Here is a 27960-nt window from a genome sequence, read left to right as displayed (position 1 = left end):
CATAGAAAATATATTTCAAAACTCTGCCAGTGTTAGTCAAAAAAAAGAGCAAAAAAATAAAGAAGTTTATTTTATTTTTTTTATTATAAAAAAAAAAGTATATAGCCTATATATATATATATATATATATATATATATATATATATATATATATATATATATATATATATATATATATATATATATATATATATATATATAATAAATAAAATGAAAAAATTAACACATAAATAAAGCAGTTTAACCATCCGCCATCTCTTTGACACGAGGGGGCGGGGTTTTTGGTTCATACCTGTCGGGTAGGCCACGCCCATCATGACGTCTCTACGCACGCTGCTGTCACCTTTCCGCACTCACGGCATCGGGTTTTTACCTACTTCGGAAAAAGCAACATGACGCAAAGTGTCTGAGTTCAGAGGCAGAGCCAGATGGCAGAAACCCGCCGAGAGACGCGGCGTTTAGCGCGCAGGTAGAAGCTCAGGTGGAACCCACAGAGATACAGGTGAGATCCGGGTTAAACTTCATTGTTTTGAAGACAGAGACGGCGCCTTAATGGCTCTGGACTGGGAAAGAAGTGACATTTTAGTACTGTTTAGGTTTTTGCTCAGTCAGACTGCGAGACTGTTTTAATAAACAGGTGTTTATTTATCATCAAAAGGAGGGCTTTGGTTTGATTTTAATATGTAATTGACAAACTCCATTGCTTTATTTACATTTCATCTATGCAATCAGTTTAATTATATTTATAACATATATTCCTTATCGATTCAGATTTTTTTTTGTGTATTCATGTCTTCGCGTGTCATATTGCGTGTTTGTAGGATTTCTGTTCAGTCTTTTTTTTTTTGGCTCGCTGCCACATGAGTCTATTTTGAGAAACAAAAACACAGAAACCAACCGTGCTGTTGTTCCTGTAGCGCTGCTTGTTAAAGCCTGAGATTTACTACCTTCCTGGTTTCACGTAATCAGCGGCAACAACATGAGAGATGCCAACCGGTCTATTAAAAAAAGCCCGGGGAAATTTTATGGCTGTAAAATAAAAAGGGTTTTGAACAGTCAAAAATAAAATATACGGAAGAGAATTAGAGCTACTGAGAACATTAAAAAATGTAACAGATTTTTAAATTTTATTTCGGTATAATATAAGAAAAAAAAAAGTCAGAATTCTGTCTCTGATCTCAGAATTTTGTCTCTGATCTCAGAATTCTCTCAGATCTCAGAAGTCTGACTTTTTTTCCTCAGAATTCCGACTTTTTTCTCCGAAGTTTGACTCTAATCTCAGAATTTTGACTTTTCTCTGAGAAGTCTGACTTTAATCTCATAAGTCTGACTTTAATCTCAGAAGTCTGACTTTAATCTCAGAATTCTGACTTTCATCTCATAATCCTGACTTTAATCTCAGAATCCTGACTTTTTTCTCAGAATTCTGATTTTCTGTCTCAGAATTCTGACTTAAATTACAGAATTCCGACTTTGATCTCAGAATTCCGAATTTGATCTCAGAATACCGACTTTAATCTCAAAATTCTTACTTTAATCTCAGGATTCTGACAGCTAACAAACATGTTAGCAACAAGCCATGGCCCTGTCTGTTTTAGAGACTAGCTCTCTTGTTTTAATGACCTTCTGGTCCTCCATTGCACGTAAAAAGTCGCCTTATTACGACATTTTTCACCAATGTGTCACTGGCCCTTTCAAACAACCCACTTTGTCTTTGTCAGTGAAGCTGAGTGCTTCCACATCTCTTCCTTCATGGTGCCCATCTACATTAAGTCTGAATTCTGAGATTAAAATCAAATTTCTGAGAAAAAAGTCAGAATCCTGAGATTAAAGTCAGAATTCTGAATTTATTCCTATATTCAACTTAAATAATATTTAAAAATCAGTTACATTTTTTTTTTCAGTGGCCCGGAAAAATATCTTGATACCAACTTTTAATTAAGATCTTTAGTGACCAAGCAACGGGTGGATTGATCCATGGAGGAATGAAGAGAAGGATGCATTAATAAAGGCAGGGATGGAAGGATGCATTGATGAATTCATAGAAAGATGGTTGAATAACTCAATGCAGGTATCGACCAATTCAGGATTTAAAGAAGGATGCAAGCATGGATAGGGAGATTTATCCTAAAAGTATGGATTGGATGAAATATAGATTAGATAGATTGATAATGAATAGATTAATATGTTTCGGAGATGGGTTATAGATGGATGTATCTATAGAAGATATATATATATATATATATATATATATATATATATATATATATATATATATATATATATATATATATATATATATATATATATATATATATATATATATATATATATATATATATAAGGTTGCCTTATTAAATGCAAGGATTAATGGGTTTATAAATGTAGTGGTGAATGACTATTGACTACTAATTGATATCTCAATTAATGAAGGATTAGTATGCTACAGATTGCTGGATTAAATTTTTTGTTCCAGTGTTTACTAAATATCTGCCTGTAGGGGTGGTAAAAGTTTTGGTTTCACAGTATTATGGATAATTTGTTTATTCTCATTCAAAAGCAAAATAAAAAAAGTTCTTAAAGACAAATGAAGCAATTTGAGGAAAAGTTCTACAGTATTTAAAGCGCACATCTTATATATCTCCGTACACTCACCATATGATGAAATTATAAATAGATAAATAGAGCCTCAACAAAGTATTTGCATGTACATTTCCACTGCGTCCGGATAAACTGATTTCCTCCTGTTTTGTAATCAACAGGAAGAAGGCTGCAGAAACCTCTGGGAAAGATATGGAGGACTCCTCGATGAAGGATTCCTCAGCTGGGGAAGAGGTGTCACTGGGCTGCTCCACTTTAACCCTGACTCCTCTGGTACCTGAGTCACCGCCTGTCCGCCGCTCCCAGCCCATCTCAATTATCTCAAGCAGGTAGGACCTGCAGGCGCACACACTCTGGTAGCACCAACAACAGGCTGGCTGTGAGTCACTGGGCTTCTGGAGGAGGTTCTGGGTGCTGACTCAACAGGTAAGCCTCTTTCTGTGGAGGTAGTGGAACCTCTACACGGTTAAAAAGTTCTTTACTGGAGAGGAGCCGATGTACATCAATGAAGCTGATGTTGATGTATCAGATTCAGGCATAATATGGGTTTGGTCAAAGAGTTTTAAACCATAATCTTCCACATGTTTACTATCTCCATGCATGATTTAGACAAAACTACAGCCATAGTTCTCTTTCACCCGGATCCTCACCTTTCTGTTGTTTCCTTTGTTTTGCATGGATACTTGCCCTTTTCATCATGTTTTCCTAAATAAGCCTTGGATCTCTGCAGCTCCCCCAGAGTTAATATGGGAGTGTTCCCTGCTGATCTTATTAATCCTCTCCTCTCCCAGCTTTTAAGTGACCAGTGTGTTCAATGGTGCTTCCTTTCCAAAATGTAGCATATAGGTAAACAACTTTGATAACATGCTTGGTAATATAACTTTTTCTACACAGTAAATTCCACAGTATTGAATGTGCAGTCTCAATGTACATTGACTCTTTTAGAGTTATTACAACAATAACTGGAGTAAATAAAATATGCACTACGTAGAGTTCTAATTTAACACTAATTCCGAGTGGCACTCAATGCAGTCTTAAAGTGTTTCTTTAACACTTCAAAATATACTGTGTATCAATTGTTTTACTATCTCAAAAGAAAGTAAAAAAAAAAAATAAGAATATGATTTAAATTAGTTTTAAGTTTGGTTTTATTTTTCATGTCTATTGTTGTTTTATTGATTTCATTTTTTTTTTATCTTTTAGGAAGAAAGGAGGTGAATTTTTGTCTCCCTTTGTGTCCCCCATACCAAACCCTTTTCCAGAGCTGTGCAGCCTCCCTCAATCTTCATTGCTTAACAGTTCACTTCCATCAGAATCAAGTGACAAATGTGTGAGTATTTATGCTGAGCAGTAATATCAGTGTTAATTGCCGATTACCCAGTTTGGGAAATACTTGGTAAAGCATCCCTTGGCATTGTACAGGGATCTGGGTGTTGGTTGGTGGTGGGTTTTTTTGGCATTATACACTCAACTCGGTCATTGCCCCTTTCCTGCTGTGTCCCCTCATAATCAGTCTATTGTCAGTCGGAGTGAAACTAGCTTTAATTTCTATCAATAAACTCCTACTAATAATAACACTACCAAAAATAATATTAATAGCAATTAATAATGTTTGGTGCAAGAAGCCTTCATCTTCCTGATGGGGGGCAGTAAGGGATGTAGATAGTAGAAATGGGGGAGGTGACCTGAAAAAGGTTGAGAGCCACTGATCTAGAAGACCGTTTAACTTCATCAGTTATCAAGGTGCATAACAAAATAATTAATTAGCTCACTAGAGTTCAGATTTAGTGCAGTTTGCTCTAGTTCTTATTTCTTAATATATAGCATCTAGGCTATTGAAAAAAATCATTTTTTCTTTTAGGTGATGCTGTTTTCTTGCTTCCATGCAAGCTTATTACTGCAATTTGTTTTTCATGATTTAAATATTCCCTTGCAACTAAATTGATGTATAGTTTTAAAGAGCAGTGTTGTGCCTTTTAAGAATTGAGTCCTTGGGCAACGTGTCAGACAGAGGTAAAGAAAGTATGTTGAAATAATCCCTGCAGGGTTTTTTTTTATGTTGTAAAGGATTATTGTTTTTAGGAAAGATTAATGATAGCCTCTGTCTTTTTCAGGAGGGGTTTATTGGGGAATAAAACAAATCCAAAATCTACAAAATATATTTCATCAAAATCCTCATTGCGTTATCTTCTTGTGTTATACTGCATTCTAAATCCAAAATTTTTATTACAGTTATGAAATCATAATAAATGAAATCATAACATTTAGTTGAGACTCCTGGCTTTACATACACCCATATTATGCAATGTGACGCATTAAAGACAGATTCTAATTGGACGATAAAAAAATATCACCATTAATCGATTCTCATAGTTGGTTTAGGAGCTGGGTCTATAGCTATGACTTAGTGGGGATGTATATCTGACCTATTTTTATTGACTTATACAGTGAGGAAAATAAGTATTTGAACACCCTGCTATTTTGCAAGTTCTCCTGAGTAGAAATCATGCAGGGGTATAAATTGTCATCGTAGGTGCATGTCCCCTGTGAAGACATAACCCCCCCCCCCCCCCACCCCCACCCCCACCCCCACAAAAAAACAAACAAAAAAAAAATAACAAAAAAATATCACAATGTATGATTTTTTTTAAAGCTATTTATTTGTATGATACAGCTGCAAATAAGTATTTGAACACCTGAAAAAAAAACAATGTTGATATTTGGTACAGTAGCCTTGCAAGTCCAGAGTTCAAAAGTTTCCTGTAGTCTTTCACCAGTTTTGCACACACTGCAGGAGGGAAGGAGGTTGTTCCCCAGAATCTTTCAATACATAGCCCCGGTCATCCTCCCTTAATACAGTGCAGTGATTCTGTTCCATATGCAGAAAAACACCTGCAAAGAATGACAGTACTCCATTCTTCTTCCTCCAAACACTGTTCGTGGAATTATGAACAGAAAGTTCTATTTTGGTCTAATCTGATCACATGACTTTCTCCCATGAATCCTCTGGATCATCCAAATGGTCATTGGCAAACTTAAGACAGGCCTTGAAATGTGCTGGTTTAAGCAGGGGAACCTTCCGTGCCGTGCGTGATTTCAAACCATGACGTCTTATGGAGGAGGTGGTTCTAGACATAACCTTTCACCCACCTACAAAGCACTTTTAGGAACTTTACTCAGAAGATTCACCTTCCAGTCGCCCTCACCTAACTCACACTTCAATGAGGCATGTGAACAAAAACACCTTGACGAGGGAGTTAACGACCCATCAGAACCCCCTAATGACCATTAACACCTCCCATGTGACCTGCTTGGCCAATCCAGTGGGAGGGATCAAACCTTCTGTCCCCCCTTATAAGGGACGGGCACAGCGCGTTGCATTCTGGGTACGCCGCCATATTGGCAGCTAGTTGCTACGGTAAACAAAGACCTAAAACAGCACAGAGAAAGAGCACAAAGACGAGTAAACAGCGATGTTAAAAGCGAAGAAAGGATGCGGAATATACCGAGACACACTGCAGAGGGAAGCCAGGGACCGTTATCTGCAAAAGATGGGCTTCATAAACGGACTTGATCCCTACGAAGTAGAAAGCAAGGAGTGGTGCGTTGGGGAAGAATTTCTACCGCCGTTTGCGAGGGAGGACATATTTTCCTATCTAGTGTGTGGCGTCAGTGCCTACACACATGAAGAGTTTCGCTGCTACAAGTCGCTAGAGGCTTACAAACAGCTGACAGATGGAAAAGTTCATGACATGGAAGTAATCAAACCGAATGAGAACACAGTCATCAGAGCCAAGGTAAGCTACCGTCTCAACATGGTGTGGTGTTTGTTGTGGTGATAAGACTAGGTGCTGGCACTAACGTATGGGAGGTGTACATTGCATCTACTGGCTTTCCTGGTGAAACAACCAAAACTATTAACCCTATTATAAACTATTAATGACAAAATAAACAGAGTAGGACAACTGTTTTGTGTTTCAGTGGACCTGGCTAACCCTCTGGAACACAACCCTACTTCAGCTCATGCTACATGCTACAGATCAGCCAACAACGGTTAACTTGAAATGATACATGAATAAAAACAGTATGTTCTGTAACTTACCAGAATGAAAATGCCGGGAACACACTCTCATGGACACAGGGATTGAGTTGAAAGTTATATTTGGCCGTCTTACAGCAGCGACCCATGCTAGCCGGCGACTCTTTGTTATGGAGGACATTTGTTTTCCATTGAGACGCCTCCAGGTTGGAAAACGGTAAAAAGACAATCCATTTGGGATTTTTTTCCCCGTCCAGTCACAGCTTGCGCTACTACACCCTACGACACAGCAACGGGTGACCATAACGACAGCAGAGGTAAAATGAAACGGCAAAAAACTAAGCAAACTACTAGCAGAAGAAAGCTAGTCCTTACAGGCGCGAAGTCAAAGTGTAAACAATGGGCTGACCAGCTTTCAATATGGCTGCCGCGCAACGTGTGACGTCATGTGCCCGTTCCTTATTCTTTGTTAGACCCACTAGTTAGAACTGAAGAAGCCTCTTGGATTAGAGGTGAAACGTCTTTGAGAGAGCTTCACGTCCAGTTGCCTAAACTGAATTTTTTCAGGCATTGCTCCAACAGTGGACCTTTTTTCACAGTGCATCTTGGCCATTTCCCCATAGCACTTTCCAGCCTTGTAGAGGTGCACAATTTAGTCTCTACTGTCTTTGGACAGCTCTTTGGTCTTGGCCATGTTAGTAGTTGGATCCTTATTGATTGTATGGGGTGGACAGGTGTCTTTATGCAGCTAACGACTTCAAACAGGTGCATCTAATTTAGGATAATAAATGGAGTGAGGGTCAGAATTCTATTTAATAGACAGGTGTTCAAGAACTTATTTGCAGCTGAATCATACAAATACATAGTTAGAAAAATCATATATTGTGAGTACAGGATTTTTATTTTTAGATTATGTTTCCCAAAGTGGACATCCACCTACAATGGAAATTCCATGATTTCTAAATGGGAGAACTTGCAAAATAGCAGGGTGTACAAATACTTATTTTCCTCACTGTATGTTAAAGTTCACCAAAAATAATGTCACCGGTGACATTGTGATAAAGAAAAGGCAAGTAAAGATTAGAAAATACATAAAAAAATGATTGTAATGAATTGCTTCCTTAAAATAATTATAGTATTGCCATTAAACATTGTGCAGCCATAATCAGCTTTGAAATCCTTTGAATCACATCATTGTGGCCCAAGCCTACATAGTCTGATGTGTGACTGCATTAAATAGATCCTCTTTACTTGTCTGAACTTGTCCTAAGTCAAAGTTTTGTGTTGTTTTGATTGAGAGGAAGGGCTGTATTGTAACACCGTGTGTGTCAGATCTGGAAACGCTGCCAGAATCAACATGTCTGTAATTATTTTTGCATGTCAGCCTGCGACTCCTGCCAGGGTTGAAATGCAAACAGGCTGACACGCAACACAGCTTTTGTAATACTGGGATCTCATACTGTAGGGCCTGAGCATTGTTTGTAGGCATTTAATCATTGTGTTGGTTTCTGGAAAACCCTGCGCTTCATATAACAATGTTTATTTAATCCAACCTCATTCAGATTCAAGCTTTAAAAGTTATATCAAAGGAATCCAGTAGATTGTATTAAATCATCCCCTCCATGCTTTATAGAAGAATCTTAATAAATTAGAATGTAATTGAAAAGTTTTTTTTTTTTTTTCAGTCGTTGACACCTTCCAAACTAACCCCTCATCTCACTTTTAGAGTGCAATATACATAATATAAATGGAAAGTTGAGTGGAAGGAAAAGTTAATGGGCAAAGAGGATAACAACAGCTTTAAGAGAACATTGAAGTAGATGCCACTTAAGCATTTGGGAGAAATTCAAGATGTCTGAACTCCACCTTGAATCAGAGCTTCCAATCTAGAGCCACCACACACAGACGTAGCCAGAGATACAAATATTGCATCCCAGCAGGGGGGAATGAGCTGCCAGAATGGGCCCTTAAGAAAGACACGCTGATGCCTGCTTTGGGGAGTGGCGGCCTAGTGGTTAGGGCGTTGAGGAATCCTGAGGTTCTGAGTTCGAGCTCCACTTCCACAGACTGCCACTCTTGTCCCTGAGTAAAGACCCTTAACCCCCACACTGCTCCCCGGGCGACCCACGAAGGCAGCCCATCGCTCCCCAAAGGGGATGGGTTAAATACAGACAGTTAATTTCGTTGCTCTGTAGCTGTGACATTGTAATGACAATAAGATTCTGGAACAATAAACATCACAAGCATGTCAACCTGGGCTGTGGAGGAGAAAGACTAAACCGTATGTAGGGATTTAAAGTCCAACATACATATTAAAAAGTTTCCATTTCACTGGAAATCAAGTTCCCAGATTCCAGAGGAAGAGTGGAGAGGTAGAAAATCCACTTTTACTTAGAATGAGTCCATTATAAAGTTTCCTTTGTGTAATGACTTGCAGAGCTAGATTATCTCCTGAGTTGACCCCCAAAGTCTGTCCAACCTTTTATCTGGAAAGTTTATTGTCAGTTTGCTATTATTATGCATTGGATCACTGTCTAACTGATCAACTGACTTAAACCCCATACATACTCCAAGGCAGGGATGTCAAACTCCCATACTGGAGGGCCAGAATGCTACGACTCTTAGACATCTCCCTGGTCCATCAAACCCAAATCAAATGGCTTAATTAGCCCCTCAGATTAGGTACAGTTCTCCAGAGTCTCCTTAGGACCTAATTATTGATGGGTTAAAGCAGAGACATCTAAAAGGTGCACCTTGGCCCTCAAGGTGTGGATTCTGATATCCCTGCTCTAATGAGTATCATGAAGTGGAAGGTGAGAGGGACCAGAAGCAACTATACAGATGAACACCTCTAGAATCCATGGTGCTCTGCATTGATGGATAAAAAGCATAGGAATATTTTCTTTATTGGTTTTCAGTGGTATTGAATAATAATTGAGATAAGCTGTAAATCTGACATACACTATATTGCCAAAAGTATTTGCTCACCCATCCAAATTATTGGAATCAGGTGTTCCAATCACTTCCATGGCCACAGGTGTATAAATTCAAGCACCTAGGCATGCAGACTGTTTTTACAAACATTTGTGAAAGAATGGGTCGCTCTCAGGAGCTCAGTGAATTCCAGCGTGGAACTGTGATAGGATGCCACCTGTGCAACAAATCCAGTCGTGAAATTTCCTCGCTCCTAAATATTCCACAGTCAACTGTCAGCTGTATTATAAGAAAATGGAAGTGTTTGGGAACGACAGCAACTCAGCCACGAAGTGGTAGGCCACGTAAACTGACGGAGCGGGGTCAGCGGATGCTGACGCGCATAGTGCGAAGAGGTCGCCAACTTTCTGCAGAGTCAATCACTATAGACCTCCAAACTTCATGTGGCCTTCAGATTAGCTCAAGAACAGTGCGCAGAGAGCTTCATGGAATGGGTTTCCATGGTCGAGCAGCTGCATCCAAGCCATACATCACCAAGTGCAATGCAAAGCGTCGGATGCGGTGGTGTAAAGCACGCCGCCACTGGACTCTAGAGCAGTGGAGACGCGTTCTCTGGAGTGACGAATCGCGCTTCTCCATCTGGCAATCTGATGGACGGGTCTGGGTTTGGCGGTTGCCAGGAGAACGGTACTTGTCTGACTGCATTGTGCCAAGTGTAAAGTTTGGTGGAGGGGGGATTATGGTGTGGGGTTGTTTTTCAGGAGCTGGGCTTGGCCCCTTAGTTCCAGTGAAAGGAACTCTGAATGCTTCAGCATACCAAGACATTTTGGACAATTCCATGCTCCCAACTTTGTGGGAACAGTTTGGAGCTGGCCCCTTCCTCTTCCAACATGACTGTGCACCAGTGCACAAAGCAAGGTCCATAAAGACATGGATGACAGAGTCTGGTGTGGATGAACTTGACTGGCCTGCACAGAGTCCTGACCTCAACCCGATAGAACACCTTTGGGATGAATTAGAGCGGAGACTGAGAGCCAGGCCTTCTCGTCCAACATCAGTGTGCGACCTCACAAATGCGCTTCTGGAAGAATGGTCCAAAATTCCCATAAACACACTCCTAAACCTTGTGGACAGCCTTCCCAGAAGAGTTGAAGCTGTTCTAGCTGCAAAGGGTGGACCGACGTCATATTGAACCCTATGGATTAGGAACGGGATGTCACTTAAAGGAATAGTACACCCAAAACATGATTAGCCTTCATTTTCTACTCACCTCCATGCTGAACAACACTCTGGAGTACTTTTTTGATATCTCAAATGCATCTGGAGATCTGGGAGGCTTCTTGCTGTCTGCTGACATTCAAATAATGGAGGTCCATGGCGCCCGAGACAGAAAGGTCCATAAAAGTCCACAAAAACGTGTCAATATTCCTCCATACTGCTCGTCCAATGTAATCCAAGTGTCCTGAGTGGGTAGCATCCAGAATTTACTCGAAACGAAGTCATTTAGAATGTTTTTAGAGCATAAACAGTAGTGTATAGGATTTCCTAATAGCGCCCCCATGCGCGCTCACGATTCTATGGAAGCCGGCAGACCAAACCAGCGCATTCAGCTCGGCAAAGAACTCATGCTCTTCCTCAACACTGAAGTCCTCAGACATTTTTCTTTCGTTGTTTCTTTCTTTGCACAGGTAAACAGCACATTTCTTCTTCTACGCTTGCATTATCGGCAGACCAGACGCTGAATGCGCACTTTCTTCCGGTTTGGTCTGCCGGCTTCCGTAGAATCGTGAGCGCGCATGGGGGCGCTATTAGGAAATCCTATACACTACTGTTTATGCTCTAAAAACATTCTAAATGACTTCGTTTCGAGTAAATTCTGGATGCTACCCACTCAGGACACTTGGATTACATTGGACGAGCAGTATGGAGGAATATTGACACGTTTTTGTGGACTTTTATGGACCTTTCTGTCTCGGGCGCCATGGACCTCCATTATTTGAATGTCAGCAGACAGCAAGAAGCCTCCCAGATCTCCAGATGCATTTGAGATATCAAAAAAGTACTCCAGAGTGTTGTTCAGCATGGAGGTGAGTAGAAAATGAAGGCTAATCATGTTTTGGGTGTACTATTCCTTTAAGCTCATATGTGAGTCAAGGCAGGTGAGCAAATACTTTTGGCAATATAGTGTATTTCAAACACTTGAAATAGTCACTGTTGGAGGAAATAATCCATGTAACTCTTTTGTGATATTTTGTTTATTCATGTTGCATCTGGAGAATAATTGAAATATTTATATATATAGGAAAGCTGTGTTTTACAGCATGAGTTTTTACCCCTTGGTGATTTTCTTCTTCATTTAAACATTTGTGTGCAATATTCCCTCTTCATTATTCTTTGTTCATAAAAGCCATCAATAAAATGCAAACACTCAAAATTGGGATATTTTGTATGTTACTGAAATTAGAGGCCGTATGACTTGTGCATATTTACAGGCATTCTTTACTTTTAAAGTAAAAGTTTCTTAAATTTTGCTTTTCTCAATGTTAATTTAGTTTCCAACATAATTTTTCAGTTTCCCTAATCGTTTTGTTGAACTGTAGGGAATCAAAGGCTGTTTTTAAGATATTTTAACAGACAGAAGTGACCAAAATCATCTTGAATCAGATCAGGGCTCTAAACTTCATCTGTCAAAGTGAGATTCTGTTCAGACATCTGCCAACCGAGCCCTTAGGGACCTTTTTATAATGCAGCACACACACACAGTTCTCAGAGTGCATTTCTTGTTTTTGCCCTACAGCAGTTTCCATAATTGTAACTTGATTGAAATACGATGCTATGACTAGACAAGAGTCTGAAGTTTTCAACATTTAGGGGAGGTTACTTTTTTATGTTGTAGAAACCACCCAATGTCAGGTAATTATTGAGTTTTTTTTTTCTTGCTTTGTTAGTGCCCAAAATAATCTGACTAGATAAGGTGAATCAGAATGCAGAGAGAGGTTATGGAAAGAGGTTTTTCTCCAGCGTAAACCTTTCAAGTCGATACAGCGTCTTCATTTCTGCCTGATTGACTCCAGCACTCACTCAACCAGTCTGATCTCATTTAGTGATAGGTTGCTTGCCGGGCAGGTTTGTCGTCTCTTGGCTTTAAAACCTGTCGCCGGATGCAGACGTTGTCTCACTCGATTAGGGAATCATCCTGCCATGTTAGTAATCTGCAAAAATTTAATCTTGTATACGAGCACAGCTGATTCTGAGTCCAGAGAGATGCAGGGTAGGTCCTGTTGTGTTAAGAGGGAGATTTTAAAGTGACCAATTTAATTGTCTTTTTGATCCCCAAAGCTTATCCATTGCACGGTTTTTGATTCTTGTAGTGCTCGAAATGTTCTTAGCTTCACAATTTACAGTAAGTTTATAAAAACTGGGGCTGCAACTAATCTGTAAATTATTTTTTTCGATTACTAATTGGATAGCAAAAGGTTTCTTAAAGAAAACTTTTTATGAAATTAAACCAGGTGAAACCAAAACTTTTCCACTTGAGTAATTCTGGATGAAAAGACGAAAAAACTTTTTTAAAATCTTGAATGCAAAATGTTTATATATATAAAAATTATATTATTTCTGCTCTAAGTAGGTCTGTCAGCTAAAGGTATATTTTAAAGTCTCTATACTCCAGTTAACGATTAATCGATTACTAAATTAGTTGACAATTATTTCAATAATCGATTCTTCACATTTAATCTAATTAATTGTTTCAGCCCTAATAGAAACCAAAACTCCAAACGCCAAAACACTTATGGTGAGTATCAGTGTATTCTGGAATAAAAGCAAGAGAGTCAGACACATTAATCACCTGGAATTTGGAACACTGAGGTTTTCAGATACTTCCATGTATTTGCAAGTTCGCAGTTCCTTTTTACTATGCAATCTCTATCTTTTTACTTTTCGGTTATTTGTGTATTTTGTGCTTAAAGGATTTTACATTCTGAGACAGATAGTTTTTATATCATAGATGTGGATGGAAGCAATGTTTGGATAAATGCTCACTGAAAAGGCCATAGAAATAATCCTTCTAAAACAAGAATAATGTTTTTGTTTTTGCTCAAATATGTTTTTCTGTCACATGTGTCTTTTCCTATTATGAATGTATAAAAAGTTCAGTTATATCCTGTGATGTGTTTTCTGATTATAGTGCGAAACTTATTTATTAAACAAACAAACAAAAAAATCGAAATAAATAAATAAAACAAACAACTGGAAAGAATCCCAGATTAGACCTCATCTAATTATATTTTTAAAATCAATTTTTATAATTTATTTTAACAACCAACTAAATTTGGAGACTAAACTTGGAAACGTAAATGCTCATAGTTCAACAGAGAAGGTTATTATGTTTTTAAGTAGACCAAATTATTGTTTAACATATAAAGAACATTGAAAATTACATAAAAAGGTCCTTTTTAATGAAGATATATTTCCATTTTTTTTTACCGTGGAAAACTTAAGCCTATTTGCTTAACATTAAAAAAGAATTGGGGTATAATAACATTAGTGGAATAATCGGAAAACCAAAATCATTGCTGACCACAAATGGCCATTAGACGAGTTTCAGTCTTTACCAAATTATAGAGATAAAATCTTAGAAAAAGATGCTCAAAAAAAAGAGGAAACTTTTTTGAAAAATACATCCAGCTATAGCTGCTGTAAAACTACTATACATTTAAGAAAAAATAGCATCTTTTACACCATGGTGGGGTAGAGTGATGTTTCGGGCTTTGCTGCTTCAGCAGCTGAATGGCTTGATTAAAGCAGGAATATGTGTGTCTAGAATAAAATCATGAACTTGAACTTTCAGTCTTGACTTTCAGTCTTGACTTTGCTCTCTTTTGGTATCTGTAGCACACCACCAAGTCCAACTCTGAATTGCTGAAAAAAAATCCCCCCCATAAAAACAGTATTTTGTTAGTGGCCTATTTAGAGTCTGGACTTGCATCAAGTTGGAATCATGTGGGATATCTTAAATACACTGTTCACGCTTGAAAATTTTCACTTGTCTGAACTAATTTAAAAAATCCCTCAGTTTGACACAACATTTTAGGGGGTACTTATTTTTCAGTTAGTAACTGATTGGTTAAGACAGTTTTTCCCCCCTTGATTAATAAAACCATGTGAAAGTCACCTTTTAAGCTGTGTTATCATGTGACCTTAGTCACATTTGCATGTGAGAGAAAAGCTTTGAACTAGTGTTGCGCCGATGCCCTTTTTTGGCCCCGATACCTGGCTGTACAGTATCGGCCGATACCGATACCATAATAATGTAAAATAATTGCCATCATGGCTTTGTCAAGCTGCTGCCTACCTTTGTGAAGCAGGAAATAATCTAATACAAAGTGAATCAAGTAGAACTTTTTATTGCCTACCTGGAATAAGTGATAATAGTTGAATAAACTTTTGGCTCTTAAAATGGTATCGGTGCCCTATTTGTTGGCACTCGCCAATACCGATACCACCATTTTAGGGCAGTATTGGGGCCCCGTCCGATACTGGCATCGGTATCAGTGCAACACTACTTTAAACAAGACCAGTGCTCCGGTAAACACTTTTTCAATGCAATGTAGTGGTCCTAGAGTGTCTCTTTTTAACTGCAGGTGTTGTGCTGCATTTTTTCTCAGTTGATTAAAGTCCATGGAGAGGACAACTCTTCCAGGTCTGTGTGGGTTTCTTCCCAAGCCACTGCCAGAGAGGTGTGCCTCCTATTGGCCCGGTCAGCTCACTGCAGTGATCACCAGAACTGGGCGCTCCTTGAACACTATCCCACCCTGGGCCTAGGTAACTCTGACCTTAAACACATCATGCTTCTAAATTTATTCATTTAAATCATTCAGTGGTTGATTTTATAAAGTAGAATTGGTCTGAATTTTTGGCAGTTGTAGCTATTTAGACATTCACCAGAGTAATTTCTTACGTCTTTCCGGCAGTGTCTTGTTTTGCTGTTGTCTAAATGCAAATGAGGTACTTAAAACCCCTTCAGGTTGAGGAGCGTTCCACTCCACCCAACATGTTTGTTTTGATAGCAGATGTATGATAATTTAGTAGTGCAGAAAATGTGTTAAAAGATGTCAACAGTAGAGTTGTCCATGAAAAGAAAAGTCCAGTCAGCAAGGAATAATCAGTGGATCATTATTTATACCTAAAACTAATATATTTGCAGTGATCTAATGAATTTAGCGTAAATCAGTAAAAAACTAAAAATTATAATTTTCGTCATTATCACTGGGGCCATTTTTGACCAAATATAGTAACACCTCACTCCTGACATCTTCCGGCAGTGGCGTCAAGGTGCAGTAAGCCTAGCGCCATTCTCCTCGCTTTACAAGCAAAATCAATGGGAAGAGACACATCTGCAATTAACAACAATTATTTAAGATTTCAAGAGGACTTCTCCATTGAAATTTGTGAGAGCTGTAGTTAAACTGACAATGCCCACGTGCATGGCAGTTGGATGTTGTAATACATCGGGTAAAAGTGAAAACAAAATCCAATTCATGATCCTCCACGGACGGGTTCGTTGTTGGATTGCAGACTTGAAGAGGGAGGTTTTCGAAGTTTTATCAAACTTTTGACCAGAGGAAAAAATATGTAATGTGTAGCCAGCTCGTTGTGACAAAGACCAGATACAGCATTGGGACTTGATCAACAGCCGATACCGCACCATGACGTCATAAACCAGTAGGTGGTAGTAATGTTCTTTAACAAACATGGATGCCTCTACTAAAGCACATCCAAATGAAAATTACTCTTAATTAAAAATACTTATCATTTATTGAACAGTATGTAATAGTTTCATATTTAAAGTACTTTCAGATATTTTAATTCTGAATATGACCGTACTTTTCCTTTAATTTCCCGTTAATGTGTTTGAATCTGACGAAGAGCAAAAGTGTTAAAGAAAAATGTCATTCAAAATGATGGCATCTGTGTATTTTATCCTTGAAGGTTCACCTTCTTGAACAAGCGCAGAGAAAACTTAGGTAATTCAAAGTAGTAACATAAACTGTAAACCTTTCACAACTTTCAGTAATGTTACTGATAATATTTTAACACAAAGTACACATTAGACTACATGTAACTGCCTGAGGGCTGTAGCACATCTGCAATAGGTAGACTTGAAGAATTCAGTTGGCTGATAAGGCGAAGACTTCACACATCCATTCAAAGTGATGAAAAGCAAACAGGAAGAGGCACAAATATATAGCCACAGGAGACAAAGTCTGAAGTAGTAATTTCAAAGTGAAAGTGAAATCTTTTATGCCATGTTAAACTTTGTTAGAGGCATATGTTTTTCTTCAATTATTAACGGTAATTCAAATAAGATGCATTGTTCAAAGGGGCAAAAAAAATTTTTTCTCTTATGCACTAAGGATACATGCTGCTGTCTTCTATGGAGAGCCATTTTATTCTAAATGAAATAAATACTGCTATTGATAAATTGTCAATAAATGTTCCATTGAATAAATATCCTCATGAAATAAAACAATATAAATATTTTATTTGATCATATTTCAAGATTTTTTTATTTAGTCAGAGATTGATTAATTACGTTATTTATTTGTCTCATAATGGACTATTATTTGTGACACTTTTAATTTGTAAAGCTACTTTACCTATTCAGTGACTTTTTATTCTTTGAGTTTTTCATTTTATGCTCCTTTTATTTTAAATGAGGCGGTGGTGAATATGTGAAGTAACTTCACAAAGTGAAAGTGTCACAAAAAAAACATCTCCATTATGGAATAAATAAATAATAAAATAAATAAACGAAGTAAAGAATCAATATTTGAGCAAAAAAAAAACCCAATGTTTTATAATGTTTATTTCATGGAGATGTTTTATTTATTTAATAGAATATTTATTGAAAATTTATCAATAGCAGTATTTATTTAATTTTGAATGAAACAGCTCTCAATAGTCTTTAGGCAAAAAAAAAAAAAAATTATCAAATGTATTACTCAATTTTAAATGTAGTGTGCTTTATCGAAACTTAAAATAAATGTCTTTATGTGGACATCATATATTTCAGACTATATGAATAAAAATTTATAAAATAAAAAAATAAAAATTGAGGTTTTACACTGGTCAAGTCCTATTAAGCCTGAATAGCTAAGAGAAATTAAGAATACACGCCACATAGAAGTTGGGGTCTAAAGATGTTATTATTAATAATTTTCTATAATATAAAACAAAATGTACTAGTTGCATATAATGCAACTCCAATGTGAATGAACACAGACTCCCTAAAGCCTTTTAATGACAGCTCCAAAGTTCATTTTATTTTTGTTCATAATGACAATAAGAATTTTAATTAAAAGGCCTCTTTTGTACAGGACCCCAACCGTCCATTGCCCACCTGTTGGCTACACTAGACATTTTAGAAGCCTATAGGTTTTAAAGGTTATTAAGGAGTTAATAATTTAGCAAAACTAGAGCCAGGAACATCACTGATTGCTTTTGGAAGCTGTGTTCCTTAAGACAAAAATGGAAACAAACAAAGAGGACTTAACATACTCATGTACTCAAATTTCCATGAAGAATAATTTTAATGGGCATCACAAGGAGGTTCTGATGTGGGTTGTTTAATCATCCTTTAACTTAAAATAAAATAAATAAATAAATAACTAAATAAAGCAAGGGGAAAAAAATTAAATTAGCTAGATTGTGTCCATGACCTTGTGATCAACAACAAATACTTAGACCAAACAGAAAATTGGACATTTTGGCAATTTGTCCAATTTGGCAATTGGACAAAATGACATTAACATGACATAACATTATATAATACATTAATGAAAGACCTTGAGAGAATAAATTTGTTATTGAACTTTTAAATACTTTTGGTACACAACAAAATTTATTTAAGAGCTAAAAAAAGAAGTAGATTTTGCATGATATCTCCTCTTTTACTGCACTAAAACTGATGGTAAGAAGACATGTTTGGGTTAAAGCTTCACCCTGACTTTTCAGAAAGATGCCTGGAGGATGACGAGCTCGTGCTGGAGGTTCAGGCCACCTGGTCTCTGAAGGACAAGACGAGATTTGTATTCTCCAAAAACTATGCCAAGTATGAGTTCTTCAATAAACAAATGGTATGTAAAGCTTTGCCTTTATTGTGTTTAATTATGTAGAGCAGCGGGTTTTATTTTGTGCAGACAGGCTTTAGATGTTATAGTCTGACATCTGTGCAGCTTAAGTATTTTAAATAATTCAAACTGATCAAAGGAGTTTCCCAGAGCTCTGTGAATTGAGCCCTCTCTGCAATTTGTGTTTCCAAAATGGAAGAAAGGTGAATATGTTAGTAAAACATTTCACATTTCAAACATTTGGAAAAATAACAGGTTTTTAAACACCTGCTCGTTGTATCAGGGAATCGTCTGGGTTTAAAAGAAGTTGTTTGTATCATTATTAAAGCTGCAGAAATTATGAAGTCATGTTTTTTTCCATCTCATGCTTCTGTAATCAGGAAATGCACATAAATGTGTCATAAAATTGATTTACAGCTAACAGACTTTGTGTCCGCCCTGGCAAAGATGTGTAAAAAAGAAACGTTAGGATAAATAAATCTTTTTCTGCAATTGAAAAAAAAAACAAAAACCCAAAAACATTGCAATAAAACATATTTATTATAGCAGTTATCACAGTTATTTAGTGTTTAGGGTGAGGTATTTGATTTTTAAAAAATAGGCAGCGATTGTGGATATGCAAACATGGTCGGTGTTACCATAGTGAAAACACAGCAACATCTGCCCAGTTTTATGCAAACCCTTCGCATGGCTAATAAAAATATATCTGAACCATTTCACATACAGTGTCTCTTAAAAAAACTAATTATGATATTTTCTGCACAAATAAAGGTTTAAAATCAAGAGCAGTAATGTTCGTTTTTTATTTTTTTTTATTTACATATTTTATTTGAAAATCTATAGTCTAGTACTTTTGTGAGTCAACAGAAACCACAGTTCTCATAATTTTCCTGCAGCGCTTCTTCCCAGAGGTAATGGTCTCAGACAGCACAGATGCCAAAAAGAAGATGACATCTGAGGAGTTCATTCAGGTGAAATAAGGAGCTTTTAAACAGCAAGGCAGTTTGAGAAAAGAATAATCTATAGATGAATTCCTCATCATTTGTGTATTTTATATGAGGTAAGATCAGAATCAAAATAAACATGTACATAAAATAACAGTTGTGTACATATTATTCAGAAGTTGTGCATAACAAACATTTGTAAACTCATGCAAAACATAAAAATATACTTTAAATCGTTACAAGTTCCATAACTAATGAATACAAATCCCAAGTTTAAATTTGTGCTTTATTCATCATGAATACAAACTAGAGCGGCTGTTTGAGAATACGGATTCACAACAGTGGTCTGACTAATAGGCCTATGTACACAACTGTGCTTTTATGTTCAAGTTTATTTTGATTGTGATCTTACCTCATACTTTTGGTTTAATTTTTATCATTTTTGATGATATATGTGAATGCATATTTGCTAGATTTAAATCTGTGCATCAGCGTAATAGAAGATCGGACAGCCAGTAGTGTGATTACCAATCAATGTTAAATTGAATATGTTAGTAAAAAAAAAAAAAAAAGAAACTAAAGATAATAATAAATAATTTTTAAACTGGTTAACTTCAAAGTAAACACATTGATAATGAAAACAAAACCTTGTTGATTGGATCCAAAGCAGTTAAGTGTGTGTTTTTAAAATGCATTTTAGAGATGGAGCTAATTTCTTTTTATCAACAGAGCCTGATGACACCCGGGACATCTCCTCAGATCCAAGGGTTTCTGTACTTGAAGGGGCTCAGAAAGAAGTCCTGGAAGAAGGTGTACTTCACCCTCCGACGATCCGGTCTCTACAGATCCACCAAAGGCTTTGAGAAGGTTGGGAAACCTCTTTTCATAAACTGGATTGCTGCTGAAAGAATTTCAATATTTACACAGTGTTTCCCTAAATGTTTTTTTTTATTTAAATGTTTCACAATCTTTATGTTGGAATCAGGATCCTCGGCACCTGAGATTCGCTGCTGATTTGGATGTTTCCAACGTTTACACAGTGGTTGACGGCTGCAAACTGTACGGAGCTCCAACTGACTTTAATTTCTGTATAAAGGTAGAAATTGTTTACAAAAATATTCCTCACCTTGTTAATCTTTGTCATATATTTCTGATATACATTTATTGTTTGATAACAAGAATATATAAATGATGCAAGTCAAGACTATATATAAATGTTTCCAAATGTAAAAAATTAAGGCTTTTTTAATAGGAGTGTTATACAGTGTGTATATATATACACTATATTGCCAAAAGTATTTGCTCACCTGCCTTGACTCACATATGAGCTTAAGTGACATCCCGTTCCTAATCCATAGGGTTCAATATGACGTCGGTCCACCCTTTGCAGCTAGAACAGCTTCAACTCTTCTGGGAAGGCTGTCCACAAGGTTTAGGAGTGTGTTTATGGGAATTTTGGACCATTCTTCCAGAAGCGCATTTGTGAGGTCGCACACTGATGTTGGACGAGAAGGCCTGGCTCTCAGTCTCCGCTCTAATTCATCCCAAAGGTGTTCTATCGGGTTGAGGTCAGGACTCTGTGCAGGCCAGTCAAGTTCATCCACACCAGACTCTGTCATCCATGTCTTTATGGACCTTGCTTTGTGCACTGGTGCACAGTCATGTTGGAAGAGGAAGGGGCCAGCTCCAAACTGTTCCCACAAAGTTGGGAGCATGGAATTGTCCAAAATGTCTTGGTATGCTGAAGCATTCAGAGTTCCTTTCACTGGAACTAAGGGGCCAAGCCCAGCTCCTGAAAAACAACCCCACACCATAATCCCCCCTCCACCAAACTTTACACTTGGCACAATGCAGTCAGACAAGTACCGTTCTCCTGGCAACCGCCAAACCCAGACCCGTCCATCAGATTGCCAGATGGAGAAGCGCGATTCGTCACTCCAGAGAACGCGTCTCCACTGCTCTAGAGTCCAGTGGCGGCGTGCTTTACACCACCGCATCCGACGCTTTGCATTGCACTTGGTGATGTATGGCTTGGATGCAGCTGCTCGACCATGGAAACCCATTCCATGAAGCTCTCTGCGCACTGTTCTTGAGCTAATCTGAAGGCCACATGAAGTTTGGAGGTCTGTAGTGATTGACTCTGCAGAAAGTTGGCGACCTCTTCGCACTATGCGCTTCAGCATCCGCTGACCCCGCTCCGTCAGTTTACGTGGCCTACCACTTCGTGGCTGAGTTGCTGTCGTTCCCAAACACTTCCATTTTCTTATAATACAGCTGACAGTTGACTGTGGAATATTTAGGAGCGAGGAAATTTCACGACTGGATTTGTTGCACAGGTGGCATCCTATCACAGTTCCACGCTGGAATTCACTGAGCTCCTGAGAGCGACCCATTCTTTCACAAATGTTTGTAAAAACAGTCTGCATGCCTATGTGCTTGAATTTATACACCTGTGGCCATGGAAGTGATTGGAACACCTGATTCCAATAATTTGGATGGGTGAGCAAATACTTTTGGCAATATAGTGTATATATATTAGTGCTGTCAAAATTATCGCGTTATTATCGCGTTAACGCGAGGCCATTTTAACGGCGATAATTTTTTTAACGTGAGATTAACGGTATGTGGTTTTATGGTACAATTTTCCAAGTACATCCCGCTGCAGCCTGCGGGAAGGCGGGGCTATTTTCCCCCAGTGTATGCATTTCTCATAGGCTTCGAGAGCGGACCTCCTCAAGGGAAAAAGACGCTCATACACTGGGTGACGCTAGTGCCTTTTCTTTAAGCCCCACCACCAACAAAGAAGTGGAGTGTCTGGTAACTAGTAGCAACCTGAAATACGCTGAGAAAACAGATTACTGAGGTGAAATGGAATCTGCTACGGCACTCTTGCCGTCTGTGTACGCCACAGGTCGGTATCGTGTGTGTGTGTGTGTGTGTGTGTGTGTGTGTGTGTGTGTGTGTGGGTGGGTGTGTGTGTGTTCTCATTCTTGTTAAGAGGCTGAAAAGTAACTTTCTAGAGCATAGACTACCTCCATTTAGTGATGTCGGTCTATTGATTTTGATGTATTGATTGAAAATTGTTCATTAATACCTTGGTTAATTAACATCTAATGTTAACTCTACTAAATTTTATAGCAGTAGGGTAAAATGCTTGTCTTTGTTCAAAAGACTGTATTAACTGTAAAGACTGTCTTTTACATCAGCCTGTTTTCAGGGCCTTTTTTTTGTCTACATATTTGTTATTTTTGGCATAAATCAGTATCTGTGACCTGTTTTCATTTTAAAAAAAGAACATTGGCACAAACCTAGCCTGTATGTATTTTTTTGTATGTCATCGAGAGTATTTAAATGATTTTCAATCAGGAAAAAAATGTGCGACTAAAATGCGATTAATCGCGAGTTAACTCAGGCATTGATGCGATTAATCGCGATTAAAAAAATTTTATCGATTGACAGCACTAATATATATATATATATATATATATATATATATATATACATAGTAAAAAGTTTTGACTAAATTAGTGAATCTTAGCTACAATGTAAAAGGGAAAAACATGGTTGAAAACCAAAATCGAGAGATAATGCAATGATATCAAAAGTTAGCTTGGATTTTGTGTTGAATACCAAAGTTTATCTTTCCGTAAAAATTCAAAAAATATCCACTGGACTTGGTTTTCAAGATTTGAAGACGTTTCGCCACCTCTCCAGGAAGCTTTCTCAATTCAAATGTCTGGATCCGCAGTGAGTTTGAGTGTTATATAGACACGCCTTGTATCGCTTGGAAACATGCAATGGTAACCGATGAATGGGTCGTTAGTTCCATCGTTAGCCTGTAATATCTGAACCTGTCTATGATTCTAGGGGTCGGTCGTTAAAGGGGGGATTGCCATTAACGGGGGGGATTGTCTCCTGTAATACCTGAAACCTGTCCATGATTGTTAAGGGTTGGTCGTTAAGGAGGTATTGTTCACCGGCTGGGGCGGGTAGGTCCCTCGTTCCTCTGTGATGGGGTGGGGGGTTTGGTGATATCTGGAAGGTTTATCTTGAATAATTTAGTTAGATAAAATTACTTTTAAACTAATTTGGAGCTATTGGAATCTTTTCAAACCAATTCACAATATTACATACAAGAGATGAACAAAACATTATTTGGAGAAAAATGTTTGATTAAATGATTTTCTTAATCAGGAACCAATATCCTTTGGTTAACTGATTCTTTACCTTCTTTAAATGAGCTAGGAGCCAGCAGACATGAGGACTCCATTAAAGAACTTTTGGCCATAATTGGTAATCAAAATATGAGCATATGAGAAAACACATGAACTTTAACAGTATATATATGTCAGAATCTCAATTCTGAAACTCAGAGAAAATTGTTGCAAATGGTCTGTTTTGCAGCATTTCTGGTTGCATCATGACATAACCTTATCAGTCTGGAGATCCGGACCTTGGACCGGGGTTTTCCATGCTGGTGCCTCTTACAATAAGACCCCCCCAGACAGTTTCACAGAAAGAGAAAGAGATCCAATGTGGAGTGGTTTTTCTGTCCTCAAACACCGTGGGGGGCAAAGGCACAACCAAGTCAACAGCAGAGCAAAACTTTTATCTTCATCACCCAATGGACATAGTTAAGATAATGAATTATTATGGTTTAAGGCACAAGATACATATATATCAGTAAAAAAAATGTAATTACTCTTCATTGCAGTGTTTGTAAAAACATACAAGACTTAACAATGGTAAGAGGAAAATCCAAAGTAAATTATGGAAAGGAAAATATTGGTAGCTAAAAGATATATTTGTAATTTCCTGCCATAAAAGAGTTGAACTTATTCAACAAAAATTATAAAATTGCTTCAACGGTCATGCACATGACTGACAGATATAATTTCTGATGGTAACTTATGTGTTGTTGATGTTTCTGCACAGCCTACCAGGAATCAAGGCCAAGTTAAGGATTTAAAGATCATATGTGCTGAAACTGAACACATTCGAACACTCTGGATGTCTGCTATAAGACTGTTTAAGGTAGTCATCATCATATTTCTTGATAAATTAATTGTACGATTTTTTTTTATCTCATTGTGTCAGCAAAATACAGACATAAACGTTAATTGTGAGCATTATGTGTGTTTTTGTGTATGCAGTATGGGGAGCGGCTTCGGCATAATTTCCAAATGTCCAAGTTGGCGCCAAGTAGCCCAGAAGGCTCAAAGCTCACAGACGGCAGAGTCAGTTTGTTCTATAATGCAACCTACTTATTCGATCTCATATTTCTGTACGCGGTGGGCTTAAACTGTGCATGTGGTCTTTGCAGTCCAAGTCGGAGGACAGCTTGGTGGCCATGGACTTCTCAGGTAATGCTGGAGGACGTGTCATAGAAAACCCGACAGAGGCGCAGAGAGCAGAGCAGGAGGAAGGACAGACTTGGAGGGTGAGAGGGAACAACTTTCCGTCTGTTGTCTTGTCTTAAGATTGATCCTAAAAGACACCCTGGTCATTAGACTGATTAACGATCCAACTGAAGTTGGAAATTCGCAGTCGTAGTTTAGTGATTTTGTATTCAGAGGAGTTGATGGACGATAAAAATTATTGCAACAATTCATATTCATTACAGTTTTGCAAATTGAACTCTTGCTGTCACATTCTTTTTAGGAGGAAGAAGCTTTCCCCTTTAGCCTTTCTATAGAAGCCATCCCTATTTCTTCTTTTCCTTCATGTCATGAACCTTTACATTTTAAAACCCGAGGCCTCCAGAGACTCAGCTGGAGCTGAGATGGGTTTCTGTTTTATTTTTTTATACATAAATCAGAAGGTATCAACTTAAAATAGCTATTGAGAGAAGAGAAATAATCTGACATTTGTTGACCTTTTCCGTTGCTTGTTTTGTGACAGAAAAGAGAGGCCCTTAGGTGCTGCCAGTCGAACATGAACGCAGAGCCCGGGACTTCCTGTAAGTCCACGTGAGGCCGAGGGGGAAGCGAGTTCAAATCCCAACATGTTTTCATAAGAAAATAAAAAAACAACTGATTTATCTCTCCTTCCTTATAGTCGTTCACAAAACTCACCCGTGGTTTCATGGTGGTTTATCCAGAAAAGAGGCGGAAAGGCTGATAGAGAAGCAGGGGCTGGCAGACGGGTAAGAAAGAAAATGTAGTTTCTCTATTTTCATTTTAAATGCTGAACTGAAGGATCTCTTAAGACATACTGTCTACTTGGGCTATTCATTTGCAGGAAATTGGCGATATGATACTTATGACTCTTGGCGCTGCCAAAGCGGCTGGAAGTTATTAAAAAAATTAGACAATAAAATGGATGTTTGCCTTGGGATATTTAAAAAAAAAAAAAATCGATTCAGCTCTATTTTGAATTAAAACCAACATATATCTATATAGATAGATAGATAGATAGATAGATAGATAGATAGATAGATAGATAGATAGATAGATAGATAGATAGATAGATAGATAGATAGATAGATATCAATATCCTGATATTTGAATGATTTTGTTTTTCTTACACCCTTACTGTCTACAGAATCACATTAGAGATGTCTGGAATAAAGTTCTTGAATATCTCAAGTTTTAGACATCTGACAGCAGACAACTTTTATCACTTCATTTGAAAAGAACACATTACTTATTCTTAGCCTGTTGTGATTATTTTGCCTAATGATTAATGTGTCGATTATTTATTTTTTTTGGATTAATTGATAAATAAGCGGATAGCAAAAAGTTCCTTAGGAAAATATTTATAATATAATATAATATATATATTTTTTCCTTAAATGCGAAATATTGATTTTTGGTATTATTACTGCTCCGTGTGGATTGTTCTGGAAGCTAAGTTCATTTTATAGAGTCTCTATGCTCCAGTTAACGATGAATCGATTACTAAATTAGTTGACAATTATTTAAATAATCGATTAATCCGATTAATTGGTTCAACCCTAGTAAAATTCCAATAATATTAAAATGTATCTATAGATAAGATATTCTCCTGATTTGAATTAAGTTACAATAATACATTTTATTTGTCCTCATAGATGGTTCCATAAAGTCACAGTCAAAAAGTTTGTTTAATTATTGTAATTATTTATTTTCATGCAAGTTTTTGTTTTCATCCTGTCTATGGGTCCTCAGGGTGTTCCTAATACGTAGAAGCCAGATGCATGAGAACTGCTTCGTGCTGTCTTTATGTTACGAGCTGAAGGTCAAACATTGCATCATCGTCCCGGTGAGTTCCCGTCACTATTACCCTATCATCTTTAAATCTCCCTCCTAAGAAAAGGCCTGACTTTATATCTCAACCCTTCTGCAGATGTTGAAGGATGGAAAAAACTTTTTCAGCATTGATGACGGCGAGACTCTTTTCATTGACCTCCTGCAGCTGGTTGAGTTTTACCAAATCAACAAGGGCAGCCTGCCAGTGCGCCTCAAACGCCCCTGCATCTGTGTGCAGCTTTGAGGTCCCTCTGCTCTCTGGACTGCTTCATCACGCACCAAAAGCCATAAAAAAAAAAAAAAAAAAAACAAGCTGTCAGGCCTGTGGGCAAAGAGTGTAAACCAGAGAGGAAACTTTTCATCTGCGCCTCCTCGCTTTAGATTTCTTGATTATTTTCCACGTGTTGCTGCAGATGCTGGCTGTTTTTATTGTAATTAATGAACGACAAACAGTCCCCACAGAGACAGCTTAATGAGCCATGCTGGACAGGCTTTCAAGCTTTGAGGGGAGTGTTTGGAGAAGATGGACGTTGAACTTTACTTTCATTCAGTGCCATGTTGCTGAGTAGCTTTACATGGCTGCAGAAACCTCTGAATGTGTCAAATCAGAAAAAAAAAACAGGGAGGAAATGAGCCACACTGCACACTAGAGGGCGCTCTGACTATGATTCAGATTTCCATGAACAGGGAAGACATTGATGTTTCAGTAACATAAAAGGTGCCATGAATTCATTTCTGAATTGCACCTTAAAGTTATAACAGGATCTGACCTAATTGAAACAATATTAAAAGCTGCACCACTTTATTCTGGTGTATTGGATCTTTAATGCTTTAATGCATTTAAGGTTTAAAAAATGTCTCAATGCTATTTTGTACGCGAAAGTATCTCAGGTAAAGACACTAAAATAACTGTTTTATACAGCTGTGTGTAAAGGTTTACATACCCTCAAATTAAAGAAAATTATAAATTCACACTACTAGTTCAAATAATTCAAAGCTTAAAAAAGTTATGATCAATAAATATTTACTAAATGACAATTTAGTAATATCAAATATTGATTTAAAATATTTATAAAAAA

At 37.5% G+C, this 27960-nt stretch overlaps 1 protein-coding gene across 1 annotated transcript; it reads left to right on the top strand.

The window, feature by feature from the left end:
• Positions 1 to 344: 344 nt before the first annotated feature.
• Positions 345 to 27960, top strand: grb7 (growth factor receptor bound protein 7). The gene is made up of 15 exons (XM_038274068.1): positions 345 to 502; positions 2763 to 2930; positions 3805 to 3931; positions 15244 to 15400; positions 18593 to 18714; positions 19605 to 19679; positions 20382 to 20519; positions 20638 to 20748; positions 24588 to 24686; positions 24806 to 24889; positions 24976 to 25092; positions 25554 to 25611; positions 25710 to 25797; positions 26801 to 26894; positions 26979 to 27960. The coding sequence occupies exons 2-15, from the start codon at positions 2794 to 2796 to the stop codon at positions 27123 to 27125; spliced, it is 1554 nt and encodes a 517-aa protein (XP_038129996.1). The 5' UTR covers positions 345 to 502; positions 2763 to 2793; the 3' UTR covers positions 27126 to 27960.

Source organism: Cyprinodon tularosa, unplaced genomic scaffold, assembly GCF_016077235.1.
Source record: "Cyprinodon tularosa strain WSP-4 unplaced genomic scaffold, ASM1607723v1 ctg90, whole genome shotgun sequence".
Classification (NCBI taxonomy): Eukaryota; Metazoa; Chordata; class Actinopteri; order Cyprinodontiformes; family Cyprinodontidae; genus Cyprinodon; species Cyprinodon tularosa.
The sequence above is the reverse complement of the archived record's forward strand: the minus strand, read 5'-3'. Positions and strand labels throughout refer to the sequence as shown.